The sequence below is a fragment of the Thunnus maccoyii genome, chromosome 24, assembly GCF_910596095.1.
Source record: "Thunnus maccoyii chromosome 24, fThuMac1.1, whole genome shotgun sequence".
In the NCBI taxonomy this organism is placed as follows: domain Eukaryota; kingdom Metazoa; phylum Chordata; class Actinopteri; order Scombriformes; family Scombridae; genus Thunnus; species Thunnus maccoyii.
The window spans coordinates 18,402,962-18,417,815 of NC_056556.1; the positions used below are offsets into that span (position 1 = coordinate 18,402,962).

At 38.0% G+C, this 14,854-nt stretch overlaps 1 protein-coding gene across 1 annotated transcript in view; it reads right to left on the reverse strand.

The window, feature by feature from the left end:
* Nucleotides 1-6,612, reverse strand: part of prkx (protein kinase X-linked) — a 40,800-nt gene extending 34,188 nt beyond the window's left edge. Inside the window, exon 1 of the mRNA XM_042405233.1 lies at nt 5,700-6,612. Coding sequence (XP_042261167.1) covers nt 5,700-5,847 — 148 coding nt within the window. The 5' untranslated portion in view covers nt 5,848-6,612. The remainder of the gene's footprint in view (nt 1-5,699) is intronic.
* Between the last annotated feature and the right edge of the window lie 8,242 nt (nt 6,613-14,854).

Below are 14,854 nucleotides of genomic sequence, written 5' to 3' on the forward strand. Positions count from 1 at the left end.
GCTTTGTTGCCTTCGTGTAGCTTAATGCATATTATCGAGCTAGATGTCTTCCATAAAGTATGTAGCGTGATGTCATAAATCAGAAAGCATGTTAAATCTGCCTGCGAAATGAAACTATTACTATTAATGAAAAAAGGTTGGAGGGTTGCAGTGTCATCCTTCTGTGGCGTCTGCGCTCCACTCCAACGCCATCTGGCCTTTTATGATCAGTCTGCACCGCTGTGACACTGTCAACTGTAAAACAGAGCTGCAAGACTTAGAACTTACAAGAGTAAAGTGAAAACGTACACAGAGTGGATTCACGTACGCTCACTGTTTGCTCACAACACAACAAACGACTTACAAACTGACTGTCACTGCTCTTTCACGTTTCTTGCTGTCATAAATAACAACAGAGATGGATGCACATGGTGGATTCACGACTCAAATGATACGCGTGTGTGCATGATGACATCATCTCATATCAAGCAGTGACCTGATTGTGACCACATGGAAATATTTTGGAATTAAATAAGCACAATTTAAGGTTCAATCTGTGCAGACAAACATTTCATCAATGAGGCTGAGTGGCTCTGCTGCTGGAAAGGCCGAACGTCCCACACGCAGTGAACGCCACAAATATACTGCAGTTATCTACTATGTCAAGTATCCCAAACCCCCCCCCCTGAGGACAGCTATCATTTAAGTATCATGGATTGCCATTAAATTTCACGTTTCTTGCTGTCATAAATGACGACATGTCTCTGGGGACTTGGACAAAATAGTGTCTCAAAAGTACAGGATTCATTTGGGATCATTTTTATATTTATAATCACCGTGTGCATCTATCACTGCTCTTCATTCTGCTCTCACGTTTCAGATCTTCCACCTGATGTCACTGTTGTCTATTTATAGCTTTTTGAAAGTCATTTCATTTATTATTTTTTTGTGCATGTTTACCTGAACATAATGGTTGTCTCTCTGTAAAGCGCTTGCTTGTTTGGAGATGTGCTCTGTTAAAAACTGACGCTGACTCATGTTTTCTTCATTTTTCTTTGATTGGTGAAACATGTGCAGAACACTGCTTTGTTCTCGCCCGCATGCAAATCAGTGTAAATTGGATGTGTGTTCCGTGCAACATGTCATCAGCTTAAGGAAACACATGACTGGATAATAAGTGCACTGATCTTTGGTGCCATAGTGCAGTATCATATCAGACTAATACTATTATGACCACTAGAAATAACAATAAAATTCCATCATTCAGATAGGCTGAGGGAACATGAAGAGAAGTTATGCTGCTCTGTTGCTGATTACATGATGAAGACGAGGGATTGTGAAACGTATGGATGGATCATTTCAATTAAATGGAAACAGTGGGTGAGGGGCCCGAAGACACATAGCACCTGTCAGAGAGGCACAGGTCCACCTGCGGGGGCCGAACATACTGTGGCCCAAATTAAAGTAAGAAACAAAAACCATCTGTTGGTGTAATGTTAAAGTCTAACAACAGAGATGGATACACATGGTGGATTCACGACTCAAATGATACGCGTGTGCATGATGACATCATCTCATATCAAACAGTGACCTGATTGTGACCACATGGAAATATTTTGGAATTAAACAAACAAGTTCTTAAATTTAAGATTGAATCTGTGCAGACAAACCTTTCATCAATGAGGCTGAGTGGCTCTGCTGCTGGAAAGGCCGAACGTCCCACACGCAGTGAACGCCACAGATATACTGCAGTTATCTACTGACCGCTATGTCAAGTATCCCAAACCCCCCCTGAGGACAGCTATCATTTAAGTATCATGGATTGCCATTAAATTTCTTACAGTTATTAACTCCTTATATCCACAGGATCCGGCTGTCTTGTTTTACAAGCGTACTGAACACACGCTCGCGGCTGGTTTTGGATGATAACAGATCTTTCGTGGCTGTATTTGAATAACAACCTTTAGTTGCCTCCGACTTTCTCTGTCATCATTCATTTTACATGTCTATATAGCCCATCTCGCATCACAGCTGCTGTCATTATTTTTTATTCTTTTTATCAGATGACGTTGTGATCGTAAAGTTTATTTATATAAAGTTTATCTGTAGCAGCTTGGTAATGAGTGCTGGTTAACAGGTAGTATTTATGAGCTGTGATCATATCCCACATGATGTCTGACAACAGAAACAGAAAAATAAGTAAATGAGAACAACTTATACAGCTGTATTCAAACACAGTATGTGTGATCACAGAGAGCAGGATGGATCACAACAAGATCTTTTCCTTCCTCCCTCTCCCAGTTCTTTCCTTCCCTCTCTCTCTCTCTCATTATCAGCTCCACATTTTAATCTGTCCAACACTTTAATTTATCACCAAACACCTAAAAACCATGACGTTCCCTTCACACTCAGCTGTACTTTGTCTTTTGTGCTCGTAAGCAAATGCAAACACAACATATCACTAGACAGTAAAAAAAAACAAAAAAACAGCTTAACATGCATGTTAGCATTTAGCTCGACACACAGCCTCACAGAGACACTACTGTTGTCTTGTTGATATGTTCCGGAATGAAGAACGATCAGATTAACAGAATGAAAAGATTTCTCCCGGAGCAGATGCTTCTTCCTTTTTTGTGTTTTGAAGGGACATAAAAGGTCATCCCTGAGTAATTTGTTGTGTAATCCTGTGATGTAGGTGTGACTCAAACTTTTATCAGATGAACAAGTCAAACAGTAATGACTAATTCCCTAAAGGGCAGGTTGCTGCTTGAACACGGACTAACCTTGACATGAGAGCTTCTCTAGAAACTTCCTCTCTCTCACTGACCAGTGTACACACCTCTGACTTTTGGGAAAAAAATGACTTCAGGCTGCTTTTGAAACAGTAAAGCTCTTCCGGTGAATTTGCTAATAGCTAACTTATCTAGCCCTGAGGTTCAAGTTATCCATAGTGACTGCACCGCTGCTGGCTTCACTTCATAACTGAGCACTCATTATGATGACAACAGCACGAAACAGAATGTATACAAACCTGTGCTCCGTTGGTTATTATGTGGTTAGTGATGAATGTGTAACTCCCAATTCTAAGGTTTGAACTGCCCTAACAGAACGAGGAAGTGAAGTATTCACAGCCTTCAAAAACATGAAAAATCTCACTTTTATAGCCCTTTAGAGATGAAATACTATATGAGTTATGATTTACTTTTCATTATATTACCCTGACGATCTCCTCTATCCATTCCTATATGGATATTTGTGCTAACATGTCCTAAAAAACAATACACAGCATGCCTGGGTTCATTAAAACCTGATCTAAAGTGTGTTTGGTGAATCCAGCAGTGCATGGAGAAAGAATCATTATTTTCATCAAAGCACAGGATGTGCATTTTGTACACAACATATCTGTGGGACTGTTGCAGAGATTTTAGTGGGACGACTTTAAAACCAGCACAGAATGTACGAGATGATAAGATGAAGAATCAAGTAGGTCAGCTGGAACTGGGTGCCACATGATAAAGTGCTGTTATTCCGACATGACGCCGTATCGTTATGAATTTGTAGAACTGCGGGAGAGCTTATCTTGATAACAGTGAATGTAACACTATGTTTTTTTTAAAAGCGTCCGTGCATTGTGTCGCCTCGGTAAAAGGTTAATTATATGGGAGTCACAGAGTTACATGTTGTGTACAGTACAGTGTGTTGTTCTGCTCTCAGTAGTAATTCAGAATATTAAAGCTGCGATAATTAGTGAATTAACAGATTATTAATCAATGAATCATTCTGACTCATTTTTAAAGAGAAGAAATTCCAAATTCTCTGATTTCAGTTTCTCAGATGTGAATACTTTCTGTTTTCTTTAGTCTTTTATTGCAGTAAACTGAATATATTTGTGGACTGTTAGTTGCACAATTTGAAGACGTGACTTTGGGCAACAGTGATCAACATTTTTCACTAGGGATAGGGTTGGTTTGCGGTTTGGCTGGTCTGGTCCTGTGTACGAGCTTACACCGGTTAGATTTCATGCGAACCGACTGAACTGGCATTTGTCATTATCTGACATCCAAGCGTCTCACACTGAGGCTCCAACACTGACAGGGCTGGCTGCTGCTGCCGTCCACCCAGACGATCTGGAAGAGGTAGGCTGACCCGGGTCAACGGCGCAGAACTCACCAATAACCCCGATAAAACCCGGCCCGGGCTGCTTACAGCTTCCAGCGGTCTGACAGCAGCTCCTGTTTTGAAAACAAGCCACGGATACGGAGGGACGAGACGGATCTTTTTACCAGCTGTGCGCTACACGCAGCACCCCGGCGCGAGAGGAACATTTTGAAAAAGTTGAATGGTTGTTGTGAGAAATAAAAACATGATGTGTCACTCAGCTGTTCTGACTGTGGTGCCGCTACAGCCTCATTCACGGAATCTCATTATGCTCCACTTGGTAGTGGCTGATGTGATACCTGGTAGTAAAATTAAGTATTACTGGTTGGTCTGGTATTTGACTTGATATCAAACCGGTTTGAAAAGTTTAACATCAGCCCAACCCTATTTATAGACCAAATAACTAATTCATTCAATGAGAAAATAAGCAACAGATTAATCAATAATGAAAATAGTTGCGGTTCTATATTACACAATTTAATCGACTGAGATATTAGTCAGTACATGATTCAATTATTCATATAATCATATAGCTCTTCTAGACAGTGTTTGATACTCAATGATACAGACACATTTCAGTTGTTATTTAAAAAGTATTAAGGTTTGATAGCCAGCCCCTCTCATGTATTATCCTGTACTATTTAACTATATTATTACATGAATGCTCTATTTCAATCTTCTGTCTTTGATGTAGGCTAGTTTGGAGACCATGTTGTGGCCAGCTGAGACCAGTGGTGGAAGACGTACTCAGTATATGAGTAAAAGTACAAATACAGCAATGTAAAAATACTCCATTACAAGTCCTGCATGAAAAACCCTACTACAGTAAAAGTATTGATTTGGTCCCTCTGACTGATATATTATTATATATGACATCATTAGATTATTAATAGTGAAACATCAGTGTTAGAGCAGCATGTTACTGTTGTAGCTGCTGGAGGTGGAGCTAGTTTACACTACTTTATATACAGTTAGCTAGTTTAGTCCAGTGGTTCCCAACCTAGGGGTCAGGCAACTCCAAAGGGTCATCAGATAAATCTGAGGGGTCGTGAGATGATTAATGGGAGAGGAAAGAAGAAAAAACAAAGTTCTGATACACAAATCTGTTTTCAGTTTTTTGGACTTTTTCTCTAATCTTTGATTTTTGCTGAAATATTTGAACATTTATTGAAATTAAATCATGTGAGAAGTTTAGAGGGAAAAATCACTATTTGGTGGAGCTGTTAACAACTCATAGACATGTGAAATGTGACCCCGACTACACACTGCTTTTTGTAAGACGTCAAAAGCCAAAAAGGTTGGAAACCACTGGTTTCATCTTTAACAATGTGTTGTATTTTAAAAGCTTGTTAAATTATCCATTGTTTCAAATCTTCATCTTGAAAAGTAACTAAAGCTGTCAAATAAATGTAGTGGAATGGAAGTATAAAGTAGCAAAGTATCAAATGGAAATACTCAAGTAAAGTACAAGTTCTTCAGTACTTGAGCAAATGTACTTAGTTACATTCCAGTCCTGGCTGAAACAACAGTCCAGTACTGACTGACATGTTGTTGTTACTCACCAACTGTAGCAATGGTCTCCAGCTCATCAAGGCAATATATCCGGTTATTTGGTGATGCTTCCCCAGCTGAACTGCTGGCGTTGCTTTTAGTGTCTTTCAGGGAGTTGGTCTCATTGTTGACTCCGACCTTTGCTTTGGAGGACGCCATTATGTATTTTTGAGACTAGCTTACTGTTTGGGTTTAGAAATATCCAGTGGGACGCATACACAACTCATATCATACATTTCTGGACGCAGAGAGTTGTCGTCAGTTCATCCTCTTTGTCTAGCTTTGTTTTCGGACAAAGTCAAGGCTTCCACACTGGTGAAAGTAACCGGGAAAAGTAGCTAATGTTTATATTAAGTAATAGACAATAGAAAACTGAGCCACTGACATGAGAGAGACAAAGCACCCGGTGACAGGTGCACTGTAGCGTTAGCGACTTCGGTTAGCAGCTAGCGTTAACATCAGAGATGCACCGCAACACTACCGGTATGAACGGGAAGCGGCATCAGAGGTGCTCCGGGATAAACGGCTGTTAGCCCGGGACACGAGAGAGTTTCAAAGCCTCGCTAACTCGAAGAATCACGTTGCTTTTCTGACTCAAAGTTACTGAGTTTCTCCATTATTTACTGAGCTACAACAGCAGACCTCACCCAGCAGCTCTCCCCTCTGTCCACATCAACCAGGAAGCGATACAGCACCAGCGTCCAAGTCATTTCCGCTCCACACTTTCAAAATGCAAATGATAACCTGGCGTCACGACGTTTATTCAGTGAAACAAAGAGCATGAGCGACATTGATGTTGTTATTAAGAATAAATGTAATCTAAACTATCAAATTATTAAAACTGAACTCTAAAAAGTTACTCCACTCATGATTTTTTAAATAATTCAAACACGTAGTGTTTAAACGTGCACAGCTTCCTGTACTTTCTACCGGACTGTGAGCACCTTGACACAGCTTGGAGACAGGCTGCAGTGTTGACATGAGGGAGCCAATGAAAATGGAGCTCTCCCGGGACATTAACCAATAATGTGTTAGGAAGGGCGTGGTGATGTAGACAGGTATGCTGCCCTCAATCAAGTCAGAAAAAAGGAAAAGAATATCCAAATCAAGGAAAGCCACAGTCAGTAAATATTTTAATATTAAAGGATGTTAAATGTCGCTGTTATTTGAAAAAAAGTAAAAAAGTTAAACTGTCTGATAGAGTGTCCTCTCATTAGAAAGTGATAAATCAAACATGCAAACTTATTCTAGCCAGTCATGAAATTGTCATGAAACTTGTTATAAATAGCCTATACAATATGGTCCTTAGACATAGTTACAGTTCAAGGACGGGACCAGGGGGGCAGCGCCCTCATAGCAACAAACCTGGACCTCCTGTGCCTCCCCTAAAATTCAATGAATATTTGACAAATTTCTTTTGTAGACTCTTATTGGACTCTTAGTGGACTCTTATTTCATCGCCACAGCCATATCGTCCCCATTTTTATTGAGTTTCGTCAAATGCGTGAAACAATGGTTGTAACAGCTGCTAACTGTCAGCCAGCGTGTGGTCAAACATGATATAGAAGACTAACTGCCATCTATCAAAAGGAAGAAAGGTGAAGTTTCCATCCTTTGATTAAAAATAGCCACACAAAGTAATGTCACTGTGAAACTGTGAATGGAAGTCACTGTTAAATCATCTCGTCATGGTCTGTCCTCACAACAATAGAAAGTTAACTTAATTTAAACTAAACAATCGAGAGAGTTAGCTTGTTTTTGCTCATGATATCAGACTAGTTAGCTAGCTGTGACAGAGTTCTGTTCACAAAGAAACCAACACAGCAACACATACAGTGGGACACTAATGTGCACACTTAATATAACACGTAATATGACACCATTCACCTCCATGAAAGATAGAAGACATCAGATAATGTGAATCAGATACACTTTCTCTTTCTGTCTCTTTGGTCACTGGTTTCTTTTCTGAAGGTTAAAAGTTTCTCTGCAGCTGTTGTGTGTATTTATCTCCTTAACAAGAATGCAGTAAGCAGATCATATAATGTGCTGTAGCTTTATGGCCCAGACACTGAAGCTGTTGTGTCACAGTGTGCTGTCTAATGAACTCAGTCACGGGGACAGATCCAATTTGTTTGTCGGTAAAATAACACACTGTCCTACTTTGTACTTTACTTCTTTAGACATGGTAAACTGTCTGACTTGTTTCCAGAACCACTGCTAAAATGAGAGCTTAGTATCAGAGTTAATTCAACTGGCCCTTCTACAACAACAGCTGGCCCCTGTGGTTTAAAATGGACTAGAACTGCCACTGCATAGACAATGGTCCCTGTGATTTGGTGACTCCATTTAGCGCCCACATCAGGTCAAAAATCCATCCATGCTTCCCCAGAGAAGGAATCATCTTCATTTTAGATGCTTAAGGGATAAGGCTGGCAATAAATCCCATGAAAAGACTCAAAACCAACAATATGTTAGTTTGTATGTCAAAACTTTACAACTTTCCTACCCTGTTTATGGCTCTCAGCTCTAGGCCCTTTGATATACCTTTAAAACCAGCTCACAGATATATAATTTCATTTTCTAAAAAGGCTTAACAATTTCCGAAAACAGCTGGTCACTGTAGTTTTTAACAAACGTTACTCAAACTGGAGGAAATAGTGCATTTGTAGGGGACTATTTTCAGCTGCGGATAAATACACATTTGGTGCTCTAGTGAGTATTTGTGGCAGCAGGATGGTGTGTGTGGGACTGAGTCAAAGTGTGTGTCTGTAAGATTAATTTTCTGATTTTGTCTTTGTTTTGTCTTGTTGGTTCTTATCAGGTTTGGATTGTTTGATATGCTTTTTTTTTTTATCAAGAGTCTATTCATTTATGCTGTAACCTTTTTCATGCGCTTTGATGTTTTGTCTCTTTTTTAGTATGTCCTGTTTATTGCTGATAGACAATAACCTGCCCAGGCTGTGAATGACACATTTACATTGATGTGTATTAATGTGTGTTGTTCCTGATTAAATAAATGAATAAAATTAAGTGTTCATGGTAATGAAGAAACATGTAACCCAGTGTAACAGAGTGGCTCACTGATGAGTCTTTGAACCCTTTGGACAACAATGGAACTCTACAGTACAAAGGAATAAGATATATCAAGCTTTAGATACACATAAAATTCTTGTTAGTAGATCAAACCATTGTTGGTTTGGGTCTACACGTGGTAATAAGAACATACTGTAGAATATCACCAGATTTATCATTATTGACCTTTGCATTAGCGCCACCCACAGGCCAAAATATCAACATTGCAACCTACCATTTCATATTTGGTATAATAATATTGGGTGCTATTACAAATTCAGGGAGTGTGTACCTTCAGAGACAGCAATATAGCCCAGGTGTGAAAGTGCCTTGAAAAGCTGAAATGTCATTTGAAATGGTTTCAGTGGACAAGTTTCGTGCCTCATGTTCGAAATGCCATTTCAAACACTGAAGAGAGTGCTGCGTATAGAATCTGGTATATCTGGCTGTCTTAAACCTCATGAACTCAGAGTTTCCTTTAAGTAGCCCATGGCTGTTTAAGCTATATTTGGGTTGGGGGGGTTAAAGTTGTCAGGGCGCAAAAGAGGAAACTCAAGACACGAGTGCTGCTAACACAGACTTAAAATACTCCATACTGAGTCAGCAGCTGCCCTCTGTCCACTTCACTTCCTACAGGCAGAGAGAATTGAAGTCTTGCCTGGACGCTGTCACTTCTTTGGAGCGAGGTGTAGCAGCTCTGCTCGCTTTGAAGTCTAGTCTGTGACTATTTTGTATTTCACACTGACATCATTTTCCTTCAGTCTGGTATTAGCCTCCTCTGGACTAAATAAATCTGGGTAATTCACCACATAAAAAGTATAGAATGTTGAACAGGAGCGCATTCATTTTTATCAAACCTAATTGCGATTTTCCTGATTTGCACATTCAGTTATTTCATAGTTTGAAAGTTATCTGAGCACATTAGCAATGCAAAGCAGAGCGGCTACTATTAGTATTCATGCAGCAGCCTGTTTTTTTCAGACTGTCTGCAGCATGAATGGAATAAAGATGCGTTTGATTTAGACAGAGGTGGCCTAACATTTGCACTTGTGTCCTCAAGCTGTGAAACTATTTGGCACTGCACTATGATACCGCCGGAGCTCCTCTGAAGCTGTCTGTCAAATGCAAAGAAAAGGAGAGATGAGGGTTTAGGAGGATTTCAGCGGGATAGATAAGGTTCTCTGGAATGCTTCTGATTCACCTGATGTGATTGAATGAGTTATCTCCATGATTGAGACTTTAAGTAATTATATTAACAAAGAATGTGTTCGCTGATATAATGAGCTGCTATCATGGGCTTAGTTTATTAAAATGACTTCATACATCAGGAGCAAAGAAGGAATTTCAACACTTAATTCTGATATGACACTTTTTTAACTTTTTGGAATATCAAATATCAACTTTTTAAAAAAAACTGGCTTGAGGAAAAGACCAAAAGTAACCCACACACTATATATGAAAGAGTTAAGATGATGAGTTCTTGACTGTAATGTTCTCTGTCCCCCTCCCCCCTTTTTTTTTAAAGTTTTTATTTTTGACATTTAAGGTCTAATATCTTTTCACAGATGTCATCTCTGTGGATTTCTTTCCTTTTTTTTCTGAGTGCAGGTTCCATCTGGTCTTTTCCTCCTCTGAGACTCTGAATCTACACCCCTGAGAAATACTTGAGGGGAAAAAAAAAAAAAAAATCATTTGCACATCATTTGCAATGGTCACTTTGCCATAGAAAATTCTCAGCCTCTGAAAAGCAGGCGTATAAAAACAGTGCAGATGGGATTTACACAAGACACAGGGATGGTTGTGGTGGGAAAAGAAAGAGCTGCACTGTATCAGTTACTGAAATACTAAAAATACAGACCTATAAATAGCTAGAAAACCAACTCTTGCTTTTTGCGCATCTTATTCTCTTTTTCATTTCTTATGAAGATAGTTTTACTCCTATTCAATTAATTATAATACAATTGGACCTGAAGATTGTAATATTATCATTTTACAAGTAATAGATTTTCTCAAGTAGAACTGAACTGCAGCCAAAATAAATCAATGCAATCAAGATCACTCTCCTTTACCATGTGGAATGGTGTTTGTGATATGCCTGTGTTAGAATTGTTGATTGTTCACTTGTGATTTCTTATGTTTCACATGTAAAATTCACATGTAAAATTGAACACTTGAAATGTCCAAAAATACATATATGATTTTTTCAGATCTAAAATGGTGTTTGACATGTGATAAACATGTGAAATGTATGATACAATTGCTGTTTTCACATATTATGCATTTCATATGTAGAATATCTGAAAATAACATTTGCTTTTATCATGATTTTTTTTCATATGTGAAACACGTGCCTTTATGAAACTTTGTCACATGTGACACTATTTCACATGACACTGTGTGTGTCAAGAAGCAAACGCTAACATGTAACCATGGTAACTCTACACAACAAATATGGCGACACAACAAATGTGTTAATGTTTATTTTTTGTTGACCAAAACTAACAAAAATCTAATGAAAACAAATATACATTTTCATCCGAAGTCTAAAACTAAATCATAGCTGTCATACAAGAGGAAATCTTGACCTGATTGTAACACTAGTGAAATGGTCAAAGAGTCACCAAAATCATCAGAAATGATCCTCTGGTAACCATGGATATACTGGTAATATCACATTTCACAGCCCTCCTGGTACCCAGATATGCCTGTGTGCGCAGATACAGTAGCCTACGCCTGAAGCTTGAGCACAATGTGTTCTTGACCAAAAAGTTTTTGTGATATCTTTAATGTAAGTCATGTAATGCGCTGCTCTCTGCGGGTGTTTTTGTGTGCCGCCACCACCATTATCGGTCTCATAAATGCCTCTCCCATCTGCTGAAGTCAGTATAGTGTAATATGGCTATCCGACTGTGTAATTTGCCTTTACAAACTGTGTTTCCCACCCCCTCCCCCCTTACATTCTCCATCCCATTTCAAGTCTATCCCTCCTTCTATCCCTTGAAGTTTTTCCTCCTCCTCCTCCTTCTTAATGTTGCCTCCTGGCCGGTGTTTCAGCTGCAGTGTTATCAGAATGATGATGGGGGGGGGGAGGAGGAGGAGGAGGAGGAAGTGAAGACAGTGTTGGTGGTGGTGGTGGGGTTTTATAATGGTCTGCCTTCTCAGAAGTCTGCCCAGTGGCCCTAATTCCTGTCAGCTCTAAAAATGTATTCTCTTTGTCCCTGTCCTAACATGACTTTCTCCTGTATTCAAAGAGGAATGAAAGAAGAATCATACAGTCATTTCAGTCTTCTTCTAGAATGACGGGTATGACGCTGTATCCCTTACAAAAAAAAAAAAAAAGCACATGTGAAATTCATTTTACACTTGACATGTCAGAATAAATGTGCATGTATCATGTGATTCTTTTCACATGTGGACTGTCCACAAGTCTCATGTGCCTTACGGGATGTGATATTTACTACATGTCAACTGTGACTTCTTATATTTTACATGTGAAACATCTGAAAATCACATTTTTAGAAAGACATAGTTTTTATACATGTACATGAAATCTCTAAAAACCATATGTGTGCATGTTAATTTTTCACATGTGAAATAATATTTCAATTGTGAAAATCCGCATGTACCTATAATTATAACATGTGAAATTTGATTCATATGGTATGTTATCAGTTGTCAAGTTGTTGTATGTACTTGTTTACTTGTGATTTCTTACATTTTACAAGTGAAATATTCAAAAATGAAATGTGAGTTTATCACTAAAGTGAAATGTCCAGTAACCACATGTTCCACTGTGTACATTTTTCACATGTGAAACGTCCCAAACCACATTTTTAACCATCTAAATTAGTCTTTTACGAGTGATGAAGATGTGAAATGTGTCTCATGTATAGCATTGAGAATTGTTGATTGTTCACATGTGATTTTTTTTATATTTCACATCAAAATCCCATGGGTCTATACAAAGTGAAAATGTTCTCATTATTCACATTTTTTTCACATAAAATGTGATAAACTTGTGAAATGCTTTAATTGTGTGCTATAAAATGTAACATTTTTGTTTTCACATATGATGATGTACATTTCAAGTGTAAATTAAATGGATAAAACATGTTCTTATATCATTTTTCACATGTGAAATGTTCAAAACCCACATATGCCTGTATGTGAATTTTTCTCATGTGAAATATCTTGAAATACAATGTATGTATGGAAGTGAATTGATCAAAATGTGAGATGACAGCATGAATGCATATGAAATATTTCATGTGAAATACCATAACTTTTTTTAAATTCATGTGATTATTATTATTTTTCTTAATTCATTACAAATGTTTTGTAGAGTTTATCAGTACTACATTGGTTGTCTAACTGGAAATTACTCATACAACATTTTGTTTAGTTTTGTAGTTATTTATCTATGATTTGTGGAGAATTGTAGTCTCTCTTGTGGTATAAATAACAAGGAATCAAGAATTAGGGAAATGGGAGAAAAACTTGGAATTCTGGATCTTTTTGTAGGAAAAAACAAAACAAATACAAAGAGTCTATAATACATCCTTATGGCTGGACAAGCTGCTAACAGGTCGATACACATACTGAATGCTTTCAGTTGCCATTAGCAAGAAAAGAATGCAGATCTTATTTGCTTTCCAACATTGCTCCACTCTTCCCTCACAGTGTCGCTCATTGCACAACATCATAAATTCAAGGCGACGCAAATAGATTAGAAAGTGACATTGAGGTTACATATCTTGTTCATACATAAAGATAGTCTATCCAGTTATCAGTGATTAAGTTAATCAAGATATTGACATGATAAATGATCCTCACATATAGAATCACTTAACATGTGGCATCAAGTGACTTCAAACATTTCCAACTCACCTATAAACTTGTGGTTTTTCACCAACATCTTTGACAGTTACTGGAGCCAGAAAATCCTCATTTGTGCAGTTGAGCCTGGTTGCAGATAATGGAAGCAGCTCACACTGATTTCAGCATTCAGCTGTAGAGTTTTCAGCTTACTTTAGGTCAGTGCTTAAACTGGTATAAAAAAAAAAAGGTGCCAGTACTTTTAACCAGCAGCCTGCTTAGGATGCACATACTGTATTAGAAAGCATGAATCATGTGAAAGAATTTCTGATTGGAGGGTTTTACACCTTCCATTTCCAGGACAAAAATGTTGTTGCCTCTCAATTTCTTCAAATATGGGTGTTTTACACAGAATAACATGGACCATTTGAAACATCACATTTAATTATAAATTGAAAATGTTTGATTATACACAGAAAGAATTCAGGTTCACCAAGAAAAGTAGTTACAAAATGCATTGTTAGGATTTTTTTCAGGTGTCCAGATATTCCATAGAACAGTAATTGAACAGTAATTAGTTGAGAGTTGAAATCAGTGAGATTTTTTTGTGAAACTTGAAAATACCAATAATAACTAGAACAGGCAATTTCTGAAGAAATTGTGCTGTGAATGCTGGAAGCTGAAAGGCTGGTGCTAAGCTAGATTGCTGTAGATGAAATAGATAAAACCAATGACAAATCTGACAATGACTAAAGAATTTCTGACTGAACTACAACACATCAACACCTCAAAGAACAGCTGCACATGTTTTCTCTTTTGAGAAAAATGGGTCATCATGGGTCTGTTTAGCTCACTCAATAATACTGTGATGTGTACCTACATACATTCATTAGAAAGTGGTGGTACTTAGTAAGGAGTGAGGCTGGTAAAATAGATAAGATATAAAGAGTTTTTAATTTTTTTTTAATACATTTGTCTGTTTTCCCCTCCTGCTGGGGTGTTCAAGTGTTCCACTGACTTGAGCAGTGTCACTGATCTGAACTATGAGGCTCCAGTGAATTAATTACTTTAATAACTGCTTTTTGTTATAATTATAATTTGATTATTTAATAATGACTGTATTTGGATCATCATTAAGCACTAATGGTGAATTAGTTTTGATGAATGCTTACTCACTCTTGTGCTTTCAGTAGATAATCACTGACTCATTTTGCATCCTTGCATGTCTTTACTGAGAGGGCACCAAACTAGTAATTCAACATGAAGTACTGGAGTG